Source organism: Papio anubis, chromosome X, assembly GCF_008728515.1.
Source record: "Papio anubis isolate 15944 chromosome X, Panubis1.0, whole genome shotgun sequence".
Taxonomy (NCBI): Eukaryota; Metazoa; Chordata; class Mammalia; order Primates; family Cercopithecidae; genus Papio; species Papio anubis.
Window position 1 is genome coordinate 81,085,929 of NC_044996.1, and position 17,979 is coordinate 81,103,907.

The window sequence follows — 17,979 nt, forward strand, 5'->3', positions numbered from 1 at the left end:
TTAAAATGGAGTTTTTATTGAGTTATAAGAGTTCTTTATATATTCTAGATACAAGTCCTTTACGAGATATATGATTTGGAAGTATTTTCTCCTAGTCTCTGGCTTGTCTTTTCATTTTCCTCAGGGTATCATTTGAAGAGCCAAAGTTTTTAATTTTGATGAAGTCCAATTTATCAATTTTTTCTTTTGTGGGTAATGTTTTTGGTCATGCTGAGAAATCTTTGCCCAACCCACGTTTACAAAGATTTTTTTCCTATGTGTTTTTGTAGAAGTTGTATACTTTTATCTCTGACATGTAACTCTATAATTCATTTTAAAGTTCGTTATAGTGTGAGCTAAGGGTCTAAATGATGTTTTGTTTGTTTCCTGTTGCATGTTAGTATCACTCCTCTGCTGTTTGACTTCAGTTTTCACATTTGTAAAGTGGGAATAATACCTGATCTGACTCTCCCACACTGGAGTTGTAAAGATCAATGAAAATAATGTATGTTTTGTAAACTTTAACAGCTTGTATACATGTAAGGCAGTATTGTTATTATAAGAGAGCTATAAAACATTAAGAGCACTACATGCCATGCTTAAAGTTCCACAGAAAGCCATTATTTGAGTCCATGTTAATATCTGAGGATCCTGACTGCTCTTGACTCAACTACTTCTTAATATATAAATATAGTCATGTGCCACATCATGACATTTCATAATATATAATGGTGGTCCTGTAAGATTATAATGGAGCTGAAAAATTCCTGTCACCTAGTGACATCGTAGCCATCATAAGGCAACACATCACTCACATGTTTGTGGTGATGCCAGTGTTAACAAAACCTACTGAACTGCCAGTCATATAAAAGTACAGCACATACAATTAGATACAGTCCATAATTCTTGTTAGTGATATAACAAATTACTATGTTGCTGTTTCATGTATTTACTATACTTTTATCATTATTTTAGAGTATATTCCTTTTACTTATAAAAGAAAGTTAAAACTGTAAGGCAGCTTCAGGCAGGTCCTTCAGGAGGTATTCCAGAAAATGGCATTATCATCCTAGGAAATGACAGCTCCATGTATGTTTTGCCCAGGAAGCCTTTCCAGCAGGACAAAATGTGGAAATGGGAGACAGTGATATTGATGATCCTGGCCCTGGGTAGGCCTAGGCTAATGTATGTGTTTGTGTCTTAGTTTTTAACAAAAAGTTTTTAAAGTTTTTAAAAAAATTAAAAATAGGAAAACGCTTACACAATAAGGATATAAAGAAAATATTTTTGTACAACTGTATAATGTATTTGTGTTTTAAGCTAAATGTTATTACAAAAGAGTCAAAAAGTTGGGGTTTTTTTGTTTTGGTTTGGTTTTTTTGAGACAGAGTCTCGCTCTGTCACCCAGGCTGGAGTGCAGTCTCGGCTCATTGCAACATCTGCCTCCTGGGTTCAAGCAATTCTCCTGCTTCAGCTTCCAAATAGCTGGGACTATAGGTGCGCGCCACCACACCCGCATAATTTTGGTATTTTTAGTGGAGATGAGGTTTCACCACATTGGCCAGGCTGGCCTCAAACTCCTGACCTCAAGTGATTGGCTCACTTCAGCCTCCCAAAGTGCTGGGATTACAGGCGTTAGCCACTGTGCCTGGTCAAAAACAAATTTTTTTTTTAAATTAAAAAGGTTTTTTGTTTTTTGTTTTTTGTTTTTTGTTTTTTGTTTTTGAGATGGAGTCTCGCTGTCACCCAGGCTGGAGTGCGAGGGCGCGATCTCGGCTAACTACAACCTCTGCCTCCCAGGTTCAAGTGATTCTCCTGCCTCAGCCTCCCAAGTAGCTGGGATTACAGGCATGTGCCACCACGTCTGGCTAATTTTGTATTTTTAGTAGAGACAGGGTTTCACCATGTTGGTCAGACTGGTATCAAACTCCTGACCTCAAGTGATCCACCCACCTTGGCCTCCCAAAGTGCTGGTATTACAGTTTATAAAGGAAAAAAGTTGCAGTAAGACAAGTTCAATTTATATTTACATATTTTTTGAGACAAAGTCTCTCTCTGTCACCCAGGCTGGAGAGCAGTGGCACGATCTCAGCTCACTGCAGCTTTGACCTCCCAGGTACAATCAATCCTCCCACCTCAGCCTCCCGAGTAGCTGAGACCACATGTGCGCACCACCACACCTGACTAATTTGTTTGTATTTTTAATAGAGACAGGGTTTCACCATGTTGCCCAGGCTGGTCTTGAACTCAAGTTCAAGTAATCTGCTTAAGTAATCTGCCTGCCTTGGTCTCCCAAAGTGCTGAGAATACAGGTGTGAGCCACCACGCCTGGCCAAAGGTTAATTTATTATTAAGAAAGAAAAATACCCTTTAATAAACTGAGTGCAGCTTATAAAGTCTACAGTAATGTACAAGAATGTCCTATACCTTCATGTTCACTCACCACTCACTCACTGACTCACCCAGAGCAACTTCTAGTCCTGCAAGCTCTATTCATGGTAAGTGCCCTATAAAGGCATACCATTTTTTTAATCTTTCATACCACATATTTCCTCTACCATTTCTATGTTTAGATACACAAATACTTACCATTGGGTTACAGTTGCCTACAGTATTCAGTACAGTCACATGCTGTATGGGTTTGTAGACTAGGAGCAATGGGCTTTACCATATCGCCTAGGTGTGTAGGAGGCTATACCGTGTAAATTTGTGTAAGGACACTTCTGTGATATTCACACAATGATGAAATCACCTAATGATACATTTCTCAGCTTGTGTCCCCATTGTGAAGCGAGACATGACTATCTGCAAATCACAACAGATGGTGGAACATTATAGCAGGGTGACAATCTGATACAAACTAGCATTGACTTACCAAAGCCTAGAATTCTCCTGGAGATGTGTAATTATGGCCTGTGTGAATTTAAGTTTAAAAATAAAAACTTCGGGCCGGGCGCGGTGGCTCAAGCCTGTAATCCCAGCACTTTGGGAGGCCGAGACGGGCGGATCACGAGGTCAGGAGATCGAGACCATCCTGGCGAACACGGTGAAACCCCGTCTCTACTAAAAAAAATACAAAAAAACTAGCCGGGCGAGGTGGCGGGCGCCTGTAGTCCCAGCTACTCCGGAGGCTGAGGCAGGAGAATGGCGGGAACCCGGGAGGCGGAGCTTGCAGTGAGCTGAGATCCGGCCACAGCACTCCAGCCTGGGTGACAGAGCAAGACTCCGTCTCAAAAAAAAATAAATAAATAAAAATAAAAAAATAAAAACTTCAACATTGGACATTTGGATTATTTATTTTACTGTCTTCTCGGATGAACAGGAAATTCTATTTCTAAGCCATGAGCCTCCTCTGGACCTTTCAGGTGTGTTTGCCATAGTGACCAATACAAACTGAAATTAGATTGTACTATAACTCCAAGTTGATCAATTTCCATAGTCTCTCTATAAGGCCAAAATTTCTCTGTGCATTTTGTTTTTGCCACTTTCATTCTGTCCAATATATTGCAGTTCCAATTCTCTGGCTCTTGGTTTACCTGTTAGAGAGCTTAATGTTTTTCTACTTTTCTCATGAGTTTCCCATCCCTTTATTGCTCATCCCCTGAAACATGACTGGATAGTTAGCTTTTAAATGCAGTGATTAATTTTTTTTTTAATTTTTTTTTTTTTTTTTTTTTTTTTTTTTTTGAGACGGAGTCTCACTCTGTCACCCAGGCTGGAGTGCAGTGGCGTGAACTCGGCTCACTGCAAGCTCCACCTCCCAGGTTCACACCATTCTCCTGCCTCAGCCTCCTGAGTAGCTGGGACTACAGGCGCCCGCCACCACGCCCGGCTAATTTTTTTGTATTTTTAGTAGAGACGTGTTGGCCAGGCTGGTCTCGAACTTCTGGCCTCAAGTGATCTGCTCACCTTGGCCTTCCAAAGTGCTCACGTACTCTTTACCCAGTTCCCCCAACAATAACAAAACTAGAGTACAATATCACAATCAAGATATTGGCATTATCACAATCAAGACATAGAGCATTGCATTTCTGTCACCACAAGTATTCCTCATGTTTCCTTTGTATAGCCCTCACACTCTTCTCTCCCACTCGCAGCTCCTCCTTAAACCCTGGCAACCACAAATCTATTACCAATTTCTATAATTTTGTCATTTCAAGCATGTCATATAAATGTGATCAAACAGTATATAGCTTTTGAGATTTGGAATCATATAGTACATAACTTTTTGAGATTGGCTTTTTTTGAGACAGGGTCTTGCTCTGTCACTCTGCACGTGAAGCTCATCATAGCTCAGCCTCAGCCCCCCAGGCTTAAGCGATCCTCCCACCTTAACTCCCTGAGTAGCTGGGACCACAGGCATGCACCACCACGCCCAGCTAATTTTTTAATTTTTTTTTGTAGAGATGGGGGTCTCACTATGTTGCCCAAGATGATCTCAGACTCCTGGACTAAGCAATCCTCCCTCCTTGGCCTCCCAAAGTGCTGGGATTATAGGTGTGAGCCACCACACCTGACCAAGATTGGTTCTTTTCACTTAGCATAATTCTCTAGAGATTGATCAAGTCGTTGTTTGTCACAAAAGGACAAATATCATATCCTTCTATTTATATGAAGTACCCAGAGTGGTCAAATTCATAGAGACGGACACCTGCAGGGGAGGCTCCCCAGGAAGAGCTGACTGGGTGTTCATTGGCCTCTTCTTGCAGGCTCAAGATTGGCCTTAGCTTAGAGTCACTGGGCTTGGGCTTCTATTTGCCAGTCAGGGTTGTTCACTCAGTTTTACATGAATACTGAATACTGAATACTCAGTGTTTGAAGAATCCAGCAAAATTACTCAAACTCAGTGTTTATGGAAGGGAGTAAAATAGTAAGGCATTTACATTTTATATCTCCATAAACAAGCAAAAGTGTCTATCTCTTTCAGACAACAAACATGTCATTTAATTATCTCCATAATAAAAAAAATTATTTAATAAACAATTGGAAAAAAAAGAAAGTAAAGTGGTGGTCGCCAAGAACTGGGGTTATTATATAATAGGCACAGACCTTTAGCTTTGCAAGATGAAACTGGTACTGGAGATGGATGGTAGTGAAGGTGGCACAACAATGTGAATGTACTTAATGCCACTGAACTGTTCACTTAAAATCGTTAAGGTGGTTAAATTTTGTGCTATATGTATTTTACCCCATTTTTTTAAGTCATAGAAAAAAGATCTTTGTCGGGTATTGTAACATTTCTGTCATATCAGTGTTGGCGTCAATTCATTGTCTTTTTCATTATTTGAGATCTTCCTGGTTATTAGTATAATGAGTAAATTTGTTAAACCTGAACAATTTCATATTTTGTTCTGAGACTCTGGATCTCATTTAAACCTTCTGTTTTAACTTGGTTTCTCTGACCTGCTTTAGCAAGGGAGTGGGCCCAGCCTTGTTACTTCCAGGTAGAGGTAGAAACGAGCCTAAGTTTCTAACTTGGCCTCCGTCATTGATACTCAAGGTAGAGGACTCCTTTTTACTACCGGTCCCTTGGCTAGAGACAGCAGACTTTTCTTGGGGCTTTTTTAGTTTTTTCTTTTTCTTTTTTGGTCTATGTCTGTTGGCATCTCTAGCACCAAGTTTGGGGTATATGAAGCAAAAAGAAAACCCAGAGAACTTACCACTATGCCAATCCTTGGCTCCAAGGTCTTCCCTTTCTCTACACCTTTCAGAGGTTTCTTATGTTTGTTTTATGTATAATGTTCAGGAGTTCTATTGAGCAGGAAGAATAGGGATAAGTACATCTATTCCATCTCATGGAAGTGGAAATTTCTTGGTTCATTTTTAAGAATATACAAAAGCTTAAATAATGGTGGAGGGAAACCTACACTTAAAGAGAAGAGACAAACCTAATCCTCACAGCTGATGTCAGAGTCATAGAGTCACAAAGGCGTTTTGTAACCAAGAAGCCCAGAAGAACACAGACTCTTTCCTTTTACAAAGGAAGCTAAGGTGATTCAAACTACTGAGCTACATTCTCTAAGAGTTTGCTTCGCAAAGCGTGATCAGCATCCCCTAGGAGCTTGTTAGAAGTATGGAATCTTAGGCCCCAGACCTACTGAATCAGTCTGCATTTTAACTATATTTTCGGCCAGGCACGGTGGCTCAGGCCTGTAATCCTAGCACTTTGGGAGGCCGAGGCGGATGGATTACTTGAGGTCAGAGTTTGAAACCAGCCTGGCCATTATGGTGAAACCCCGTCTCTACTAAAATTACAAAAATCAGCCAGGTGTGGTGGTAGGCGCCTGTAATCCCAGCTACTTGGGAGGCTGAGGCAGAAGAATCGCTTGAACCCAGGAGGTGGAGGTTGCAGTGAGCCAAAATCACACCACTGCACTCCAGCTTGGACAACAGAGTAAGACTCCATCTCCAAAACAAACAAACAAACAAACAAACAATATTTCCAAGGGACTTGTATGCACATTAAAGTTGGAGAAGGTCAGTTATCAATACCTTTGTCTCTTGTTTGGCCTTCTACTAGTTCAATTTCATCTCAGTTCCTACTTCTGCCAATCTTATATAAGTTCATAGATTAGGCAATTGGAATCTAAAGGAAGTATAAGGTAAAGCTTCATTCAATGACTGAGAAAATTTAGAACTGGAAACTAACGATCTTTGCAGTTACCTAATTTAAGCTCATTATTTTGCAAACTGAGGCATTGAAAGGTTAAATATCTGACACAAGGTCATACCACTATATAATGGCAAAGCTAAAAATTGCACCCCGTGTTCTTTCTTCATAGGACAATGGTCCTTGGGTTTTCTTTCATCTATTTTTTAATAAAATTTTTTTAATTGAGAGGAAGTCTTGCTGTGTTGCCCAGGCTGGTCTCAAATTCCTGGGCTCAAGCAATCCTCCTGCCATGTCTTCTCAAAGTGCTGGGATTACAGGTGTGAGCCCCTGCATCCAGCCTTCTTTCATCTAAATCTTCCTCCTTCCAAGCCTCACGTCTCCCTGAGACTGGAATTGAGGTTCATACAAAGGCATCTTTGAGTCAGGCTTTGATATTGTGTCTCTCCTACAGCTTTGTAGTTTCCTAATTGGTCTCTGGCTCTTCCTTCTCTTCTCCATTTTCTCCTGTGCATCCCTATCAAATATATCTCCCTAAAATGCAACCTTTGCTCTATCACTCCCTTTCCCTCAAATCTTTTAACAACTCTGTATTTCCCAAATCCTTACCTAGACCCTTAAGGCTATCTATCCATAACCTCATTCAACCCCAAAAACAAGACAGAGTTTTCCCAGGCACTACTCAATATTCTCTTTATCATCAACCTTCACCTCCTTCTCTCCCTTCTTCTTAGAACAAAGCAGAATCTTCCCTGAAGAAAACGTGTCTCTCACTACCAATTTTTATGGAGGTCTCATCTTTTCCAACTCTCTTTTTCTCAGCAGAAGGGACTAAATTACCTGGAACTTTGCTCTATGGTGGTACTTTGTACTATTTATATACCAGCTTCCTATGGCTTCTCTTCACTTAAAAGCTATATCTCTTAATCATCAATGTTGTCATGTCCTGGACCCACCTTTTCCTTCCTTGATAACTTCATTGTTATTTTTTATCCTAAGTGACTTTGCCATCCATGTTAGCAATTCTTACACTTCACCATTTCTGTTTTTTACCCTTTAGCCACTGTCTACATCCCATGTAAGCCACCCACTGTGGCACTGCTCCACCTTCAAGATTGGTAGCTAACACAACACTTTTCTATTGAGTATAATCTCCCTTTACTCCCCCATATCTATTCTCTGTTCTCACTTGAACTTCAAATCACTCGTCTTTTCCCACTCTATTATAGTCCAGTCTAACTACCTTTTTTTCTTTTTCTCTTTCTTTTCCTTCTCTTTTCTTTATTTCTTTCTTTGCTTCCTTCCTTCTTCCCTCCCTCCTTCCCTTCCTCCCTCCCTGCCTTCCTTCCCTTCCTTCTCTCTTTCTATCTTCTTCTGATTATTCCTGCCGTTTCATTTTTTTCTCAGACCTGATACCTTGCCACCATCAGTTCTTCTGCTCCTGATCTTGAGCAGCAGAAGCACTAAAGAAAGTTACAGAACCACCTAGATCTGGCCCAGTACAGATTCATTCTGTTACGCTTTCAATGGGTTCTCATTGCTGCTCAGAAATACTTTTATTCCTGTCAACTTTTTGGCAAACTCAAAGTGGCTGCTTCAAACCTTTTCTAACCTCATAAAAACTTAAACCTACCTCATTCCCCATTAGATGATCTCATCATATCATTCCAGTTGAGAAGATCAAGGGCATCACATATGAGATCCCTCATTGGCCCAGGTCTCAACCGTAACATTCTACCACTGTACCTATCTACTCACCTTTCCTCTTTTTTCAAAAGAAATTTTCTCAACCTTGTACTGTCAGTTCAATCCCCTTCTACTTCCTAAGGCATTTTACTGCCTGTCTATCATTTTTACTCTCTGTCCACAGATTGTTCCATTCTGCTTTCAAGAATGCATAAGTCGCAAACAAATGGAAATATATACCATGTTCTTGGACAGCAAAGCCTTAACAGTATGAAGTCAGTTTCCCTAAATTCGATGCAATAAATTCAGTCAAAATTAAAATCTCAATAAGATTTTTAATGAAACTTGATAAGGTGATTCTAAAATTCTTCCCTAAAAGAAAATGAACCAAAACATTTTTTGTGAAAGAACAAGGAAGGACTTGCCTTATCAAATACTTTTAAAACTATAAAGTGATATTAATTTTAAAAGTATGGCATTAGTGCCAAAATCTACAAATAGATTAATAGAACAGGACCAAGCCCGGAAGGAGATCCACATATCTATGAGAATTTTGTATGCAATAGAGGAGGTATATGACATCACTGAGAGAACAATTGGTAAAATGGTATTGGGACAATTTAAAAAACAAAGTTACATCCTTATTTTTAAACTGAGGGGCATTATAGCATAGTGGTTAAGAGAACAGACTTTGGAGCCACATAGCCAGTTCAAATAAATTCTGGCTACACCATTTATTAGCTGTATGACTTTGGTCTTATTAATTAATTCTTTATACCTCTGTATCCTCATCTGTAAAATAAATATAATAATAATCTCAGTACTTTGGGAGGCGAAGGCGGGAGTATCGCTTGAGGCCAGGAATTCGAGACCAGCCCGGCCAACATAGCGAGACCTTGTCTCTATGAAAAATAAATAAATAAATAAAAGGTTAAAAAAAAGTGCCTACCTTACAGTATTATTAGTGTTAAATAACGTAATATATATAAAGTACTTATAGCAGCACATAGTAAGTAGTATATAAGTGGTAGTATTTTTTTTTTTTTTGCCTTATACCATGCAAAAAAATAAAGTCCAAAAGGAAGAAATAAGGAAAATCCAGATAAAGAGCTAAATATAAAATCAAAGCTATAAAAGCATTAGGAAAAAACAGAGGAAAGCATGTTTTAAAATCATGGAATGGAGAGGACCCACTCAGAAGCTGTACAGAAAACAAATAGATTTGGTTACATGAATTAATAATAACACAAGATACCACAAAACATTTTAGGCCTGGTGCAGTGGCTCATGCATGTAATCCCAGCAGTTTGGGAGGCCGAAGTGGGAGGTTCACTTGAAGCCAGAAGTTTGAGACCAGCCTGGGCAACAAAGTTACACTCTGTCTCTATGAAAAAAAAAAAAAAAACGCGCACACACACACACACACACATTAAGTTTTGTGGGCTTTTTTTGAAATGGAATTTCACTCTGTCACCCAGGCTGGAGTGCAATGGCATGATGATGGCTCACTGTAGCCTTGACCTCCTGGGCTCAAGAGATCCTCCCACCTCAGCCTCCCAAGTAGCTAAAACTACAAGCGCATGCCACTACACCCAGCTAATATTTTGTATGTTTGGTAGAGATGCGGTTTCGCCATGTCTCCTAGGCTAATCTCAACCTTCTGAGCTCAAGCAACTCACCCTCCTTGGCCTTCCAAAGTGCTGGGATTATACGCATGAGCCACCACACCCAGGCAGATATGTATTTTATACATATGTAATACAATATTACTTTATTTTATTGTTCATATTGTTCTAGCTTTGAAAACGTCTGGCAGCTTCCCAGAAGGTTAAACATAGTTACCCTATGACCCAGAAATTCCACTGGTAGGTGTATACCCAAGAGAAATGAAAACATGTGTCCAAAGACTCATAGCAAATGTTCATAGCAAAGTTATTCATATAGCCCAAAATGGAAACAACCCAAATGTCTGTTAGCCAATGAATGGGTAAACAAAATGTGATATTTCCATTCAATGGAATATTATTTGGCCATTAAAAGGAATGAAGTATTGACACATGCTATAACATGGATAAACCTTGAAAACATGGTAAGTGAAAGATGTCAGTCACAAGGGCCCACATACTGCCTGGCCCCATTTATCTTAAATGTCCAGAAAAGGTCAATCTATAAGAGACAGAAATGAGAGTAGTGGTTGCCCAGGGCTTAGTGGGGTAGGGGGGGAGGTTGAGAGGAAATGGAAGGATATTGGCTGGGGGCGGGGGGAATGTGGAGCCAATGGGCGTGGGCTTTCTTTTTGGAGGGATGAAAATATTCCATAATTGATTGTGGTGATGGTGGCAGAACTCTGTGAATACTGTGAATATACTAAAAACCACTGCATTGTGCACTTTAGGTAAACTATGTTTTTTTTTTTTAATTGTATCCTAATAAAACTGATGCACATACTATTTACTTTGGGAATCTATGGAGAGCCTAAAAGGAGAGGCATTTGTGCTCCAGAATACCTACAATTCAGTTAGAGATCTACATGGCTGCCATATGTATTAAGATGTTAAGGACAGAGAAAACTGGTTTCAAATATGAGGCCCCAAAAACCATCAGAGCAAACACCTCAGTTTGCTGGCATTGATTTGTATTACATGTAGGCAAGTCCATGTGGCTTTGAGGTCAGTAGCTGTGTGGATGCATTTCTTTATTGAGGATTAATGATTTTCATAAGCAATGCTGGGCATGAGTGCAACTAATGCAAATTAAAATAAAACTCCCGTGTTCCCTAACTCATTGAATGACACCATCATTCTTCTGGTTGCCCAAGCCAGGCATCTAGGAGTCATCCTCAGCACCTCCCTCACTCCCACTTCTAATCTATCACCAAGTACTATCAATTTGACCTCCCAAATATCTCTCAAATTCACCTACTTCCTCCTCTCTTCCACCATCAATAACCTAATTCAAGTTATCACCTTTTATCTCAGCTACTTTAGTGATCTCAGGAACCTTTTAACTGGTCTCGCGTCTACTCTTGCTTCCTTCCTTCCTTTCTTTGCCCAGCAACCAAGGTGTTCTTTTTTTTTTTTTTTTTTTTTTTTTTTTTTTTTTTTTTGAGGCGGGGTCGGCTCGTCACCAGGCTGGAGTGCGGTGGTGTCGCTCACTGCAGCCCTCTGTTTTCCGGGTTCAAGCGATTCTCCTGCCTCAGCCTCGGTAGCTGAGGACTGCAATTCGTGCCACCACCCAGCTAATTTTTGTATTTTTAGTAGGGAGTGGGGTTTCACCATGTTGGCCAGGATGGTCTCGATCTCTTGACCTCATGATCCGACCACCTCGGCCTCCCAAAGTCCTGGGATTACAGGTGTGAGCCACCATGCCCGGCCAATCTTTTACATTTTTGAGTATGCATGACCTTTTGAAATCCTCTTTAGTAGTTTCCCATTGCTCTTAAAGACCAAAATCCTGAATGTGGTATACAAAGTCCTGCTAACCTATCTGTCCTCATCTTGAGCCATTCTTTCCCTCACATTCTGCACTGTCAGCCACACTTTACAAGACCACAAATTACCACCTTCCAGGCAAATATGATGGTCTCTTTTCCCTGGCCTTCATTATTGGCCACTGCCTCCTTATTGAAATTCTGTTTTCCTTTTTCCTTTATTTTCTCGCCACTCCTCTGCGTTCTTCTCCCTCTTACCACCCAACTATGAACATTTCCAATATTCTCTACTCTTTGCTACTCTGTATTCCGTACTCTGTCCTTTAAGTGTTACCTGAGTTCCAGTCCATATCTGCAACAGCCTGCTTATCTCCAGAGTTACCTCAAGCCAACATGCTTAAAATAGAACTTATTGTTGCTTTATCCCTTGTCCCCGGAAACATGTCCATTTTTTTCTTTCAATGATACCAGCATTCTTTCAGCCAAACTTAGAGCCATTTTCACTTGACCTGTCATTCCCCATATCAAATCAGTTACCAAGTTCTATTGATTCTTCCTTTAAATGATTCTTACATCTGTCCATCTAAATTGTCACTATTTTAGTTCTGACCCTCATCACTTCATTCTTAGATCACACAACTCCCTTTTTTTATTTTAATTTATTTTTATTTTTATTATTTTTTCTTTGAGACAGAATCTCGCTCTGTCGCCCAGGCTGGAGTGCAGTGGTAAGATCTCGGCTCACTTCAAGCTCTGCCTCCCGGGTTCACGCCATCCTCCTGCCTCAGTCTCCCGCCTCAGTCTCCCGAGTAGCTGGGAATACAGGCGCCTGCCATCACGCCCGGCTAATTTTTTTGTATTTTTAGTAGAGACAGGGTTTCACCATGTTAGCCAGGATGGTCTTGATCTCCTGACCTCGTGATCTGCCTGTCTCGGCCTCCCAAAGTGCTGGGATTACAGGCACAAGCCACCACACCTGGCCTCTATTTTATTTTTTGAGACGGAGTTTGGAGTTTCGCTCTTGTTGCACAGGCTGGAGTGCACTGGCATGATCTCAGCTCACCACAACCTCCACCTCCTGGGTTCAAGCGATTCTTCTGCCTCAGCTTCCCGAGTAGCTGGGATGACAGGCATGCGCCACCATGCCTGGCTAATTTTGTATTTTTAGTAGAGACGGGGTTTCTCCATGTTGGTCAGGCTGGTCTTGAACTCCTGACCTCAGGTGGTCCGCCCTCCTTGGCCTCCCAAAGTGCTGGGATTACAGGCGTGAGCCCCCGCACCCAGCCACAGCTCCCTTTAAACAAGTCTCCCTGTCTGTTTTCCCACACGGAGGTCTGTTCTAAACACCACTGGCATTTCTATCTTATTAAAACTACTGGCATTTCTATCTTATTAAAACTACACTTGCATCATATCACTCTCTTTCTCAAAAAGTTTCAGTGCCTTCCCATTGCCATCAGGATAAATTTCAAAATCTGAAGCCTGTAATGCAAAAACCCTTAACACTCCAGCCCACAAGGTGTTAGCAAACGTTCCACATGCCCTGGATTAGACAAAGTTCCGTGGTTTCTTTACTGTAAAACTTCCTTAAACTTTCAGTGAACTAATGTGCATTATAATGCCCCAAAACGGTGATATATAGAATGCGGCATTTCCAAAATGTATTTGACTAAAGAACTCTATTTTCATAGACCATCTGTTAACATTTCTCATGACACTAGTGTTCTGAGGAAGAACATTGAGGAAAGGCTTAGGAAGCCCCATCCTACATTTCCAGTCTTATTTCCCATTAACACCTCTACATAAATCATCTGCTTAGGCCAAACAACTCTTGGTCTTCCTAAGACATGCTTGTTCTCAGGTACAATCCAAGTCCACATTTATTCTGTTCTACCCACATGGAATGCCCTTCTCTTTCTCTGAATATCTATATTTTTCTTTTTAATTGAGATTTGGTTCATATATCATAAAACTCACATTAAGGTATACAGTTCAGTGAGTTATAGTATATTCACAAGATTGTGCAACCATCACCATTATCTAATTCTAGAACATTTTCATCATCCCCAAAAGAAACTCTATACCCATTAGCAGTCCTTCCCCATACCTCCCTTCCCCAGCCCCTGGCAACCATGAATCTCCTTTCTGTCTCTATGGCTTTGCCTATTCTGGACATTTCACATAGTCTCTGTATATGTAGATCCTACTCATCTACCCTAAGATCATGTTTGTTTGTTTGTTTAAGTCTTTTTTTCATTCATAACATTAAAATCACAACACTCATACCCTGCATCAGACACTGTGCCAAGCTGTGGATATACAAAAGCAAATGTCATTTTACCTTCAAGGGGCTCCTTGCCTAGTGGGGGAGACAGGCAGTACAGTGTTCAAAGTACTATTATGGATGCTGTGAACAAAGTGCCAGAGGGGCAAAGAGGTTTGAGCAAGAAATTGAGGAGAGCCAGGGAAATCCTCACTGAGGAGGTGGCATCTGACTGGATTTGATTCATTTGTTCATTCATTCATTCAGCAAACATCTGTTGTGCCTCTCTTATGTGCCAGGCACAATGCTGGACTCTAAAGAGACAAAAATGCACAAGAAAAATTCCCTGTACCTCAAGGAACTCAATAGTCTGGAGGAGATAAATATATAGCATTTCAAAACAATATGATGTAAGTTATATTAGAGGAATGGACAGCTCGCTGTGGAAACAGACAACTAACTCTGCTTGTGAACTTGAAGAAAAAGTATAAGTCTACGAACTGGACAAGGATGAGGGGTAGTGTTTCAAGCAGAGACTAGACCGCCTCTGACTGGGATATCCCAGTGCTCATTTCTTTAACTGAATGGGAGCACCTAATGTTTGTGCCTCTTAATCACATACCTTGTGAAGTCGTCTTTACATGTGGATGCCTCGTGTCCCCAAAAGCATTGCGCAACCTTTAGGATAAAAGTTTTGTCTTTTCCCTCTTAGTGCCCTCATTATCACAGTGATTTATGTATAGGAATTTCTTTTTGGATCCAAATGAATGAAAGGATGGCAGCTGAGACAGCATTCTTGACACTCTCAAAAAGCTGCTGCCTAATGTGTCTCCTATCACATTTCTCCCTTCTGGGGCTTTAACATGAATGCTTTCTTTGTGTTCCATCTCCTATGCAAGAACCAAGAAAGTAGCTTCTTAGACTAATACTTTTCACTATTGCAAAGTGTTGTGAAGAAGCAAATATAATCTTGTGATTAGTCGTGTTAAAGACCACTGATAAGGCTAAGGGACCATCTTAGAAATGTGTGCTGTGTTCATAGCTAGGTAGATATTGTTAACTCTGAAGATGAATATAATTTCTCCTCCAAATGTGGACTAATTCTGGTGACAGATATTAATAAATTCAATACAACTGCTTCTTGACAACCTTCTCCAAAAAGTAGAGGTAGGTATTAGGGAGATGATTGACTGAAGACAGAATCAAGGGAAGCCCCAAACAGTATACAGGTTTTTCTCCTGCTTCAGGGAGATTAGGAATCTTTCTAATTCTTTCCTTCAGTCAAAGAGGGCCTCGGTTTATGTTTCTTCATGAGATCTTGCTATGGAACATTCTATAGCTGACAAACCTTCAAAGTGCTCTCCTCCTACACTTTCCAGGAGCACAGACCTTCCTCAATGCCCACTGTTTGTTTAGTAATAAAGGGACATGGCATGGATACAGGTAGTGCCACAATGAACTGTGACAGTAATCACTGCAAAATTTCTGTTCTTGGATTTCAGAAAGACTACCCAGAAATGGAGATTCTCTGGCTGATGGTCAAGTCCTGGAATACTGGAATACTTATGTTTAGCAGGAGCAAGTATGTATCTACTGAAAAGTGGTGTGGCCTGGCCTTGCGTTTCCTTGACCACCTTACCTCCTTCAAGGAAAGCTATGAAACTCAGGTGAGGAGGGAGAGGGCTAGGGCAGATGACATGCCCTAGGGGGCAAGAGGTTATGGCTGGGCTCTCCACAAGGACTCAACCCCATCCTCCTTGGCTAGGAAAGGATCTTGCTCATTGTTCCTCTCAGTGGTTCCACATAACCTCAAGAATTAGGAGACCATAAACAGTAATTCCTTAGAGCAAAAACCAAGAAGGACAGAGAACAGGGGGAAACTTAAGGATAGCAAATAGAATCTAATTAAGAGGAATGCCAAGAGTGAGCTCTGGAAAGATGCATCACTGTCAGTGCCAGTGCATGTGGGAAAGGACTGGCCTCTGCTCAAAGCAATAACTGTTGAAAAAGGCATCTTCTCCAGGAACTATTCTCAATTACAGAGTTCTGGGCCGTTGGCTAACCAGGAGAGGTTTGGTGGAGAAAAAGCCTTGTTACCAAATAAAAGCAAAGGATATTTTATAGTTAAGTATCTTCTCCCTTATAATAGGGGATTCCTTTTCCTCAAGAGAGGACTGTATTTTCTCCCCAAATCTGAGATGCTTCAGATCTCCAAAGGTAACAGTTAGACTTTCATGCCTTCACCATGGGTCTGGGAAGCTTTCCCATGTTTCCTTTTCCCTTCAAGAAATTTGTTGTTCTCTTTCCCAGATGAATATGCTGTATAGTCAGCTTGTGGAAGCACTGAGTAACAACAAGGGCCCAGTTTTTCATGAACATGGCTACTGGAGCAAGTCAGATTAGGCAAGCTCACGGCCACATGAAGAAGATACGTTGTCCTGAGATGCTGACTGTTTAAATTTTTGCCAGAGTTTCTCTTGAGCTTTTGTTTCTGTTTCCTCAGACCCTGTTTTCATGTTGTTGAATAAACTTTCTAAAATAAAAGCATGTTGAATTTACCTTGGTGACCAGCTCATTTCTGGGGGACAAACAAATTTTCCAAAGTGCTAAGGATGATATTGAAACAGACCATGTGAGAGCAAGATGGTTTATGCCCCATGTGAACAAAAGAGAATGTTCATCCCAGTTCAACACAGATCGCATTTTATTCCCAAAGTGCTTAAATTCCCAATCCCTGAAGATAACAAAGAATCCCAGACTCTTATTTGGAAGGACCTTAGTGGTCACCAAGGCCAGCATTTATCTGGTTCGTGAAATCTCTCTGACATCCTTGAGAATCAGTTGCCCAGTTTCTAACAGAACTTATCCCAGGCCGGGCGTAGTGGCTCTTGCCTATAATTCTAGCACTTTGGGAGGCTGAGGTGGGCAGATCACTTGAGGCCGGGAGTTCAAGACCAGCCTGGCCAATATGGCAAAACTCCATCTCTACTAAAAATACAAAAAAAAAAAAAAAAAAAAAATAGCCAGGCATGGTGGCACGTGCCTTTAGTCCCAGCTACTTGGGAGTCTGAGGCAGGAGAATCGTTTGAACCCAGAAGGCAGAAGTTGCAGTGAGCTGAGATCGAGCCATTGTACTCCAGACTGGGTGACAGAGCAAGACTCCATCTCAAAAAAAAAAAAAAAAAAAGGAACTTATCCCATGACAGGGAAATCCTGAGATAGCTGAACCCACCTGTTTTGCTCTCTAATGGGTAAAACGCCCCACCTCATACTAAGCAGAAATCTGTCTCCCTGTAACAAATCTGCTTCCTGTGTCACAGATGCCTCTTGGAGATGCCCCTGAAGACAGAAGCCAGGCTCATCTCTGTCCTCCAGGCTCTTTCTCCTTTGGGGTAAACATCCTCAGACGCCTTAGTTGTTCCTCCTGTGATCTGGTCACCTCACCTTCCAAAAGCCAAGCCCCATGTTGCAGTGAGGTCTGACCAATACAGCTGAGCAGCCTCTTCCTGGGTAGACGGGCATTAGTGTACCATAAGATTACACTGCCTTTTCCCCCAGTTGATTTGTATTAACACTTTCAAACTTTTGATTTTGACATAGTTTCAGACTTAAAAAAAGTTGCAACCAAGCACAAATGATACACACCCTTTATCCAGCTTCCCTATTTATTTTTTACCACATTGCCTTCCTGTCACTCTCTCAGTTTCTTTCTGAACCAGTTGAGATTAATTTGCAGACATCCTGCCCCATTTCCCCTTAATGCCTCAGTGAGTATTTCATAAAAACTGGGATACTCTCCTACATAACCACAGTACAACCATCAAAATTAGAAAATTGACAATGACTCAATTCTACCATCTAATCCACAGACCCCATTCAAATGTCACTGATTATCCTAGTAAAGTCCTTCCTAAGTTCAGGATTATAAGTTGTATTTAGTTGTCATGTCTTTTCCATCTCCTAAAAAACCGAAATGGTTCCGCAATCTCTCCTTATCTGTTATGACCTTGA

At 40.9% G+C, this 17,979-nt stretch overlaps 1 protein-coding gene across 1 annotated transcript in view; it reads left to right on the forward strand.

Annotated features, from left to right (window-relative positions):
* The window catches only part of TEX11 (testis expressed 11), a 329,846-nt gene extending 313,320 nt beyond the window's left edge, over positions 1–16,526 (forward strand). Inside the window, exons 28-29 of the mRNA XM_031660592.1 lie at positions 15,471–15,635; positions 16,279–16,526. Of these exons, the coding sequence (XP_031516452.1) occupies positions 15,471–15,635; positions 16,279–16,371 (258 nt within the window). The 3' untranslated portion in view covers positions 16,372–16,526. The remainder of the gene's footprint in view (positions 1–15,470; positions 15,636–16,278) is intronic.
* Positions 16,527–17,979: the final 1,453 nt, after the last annotated feature.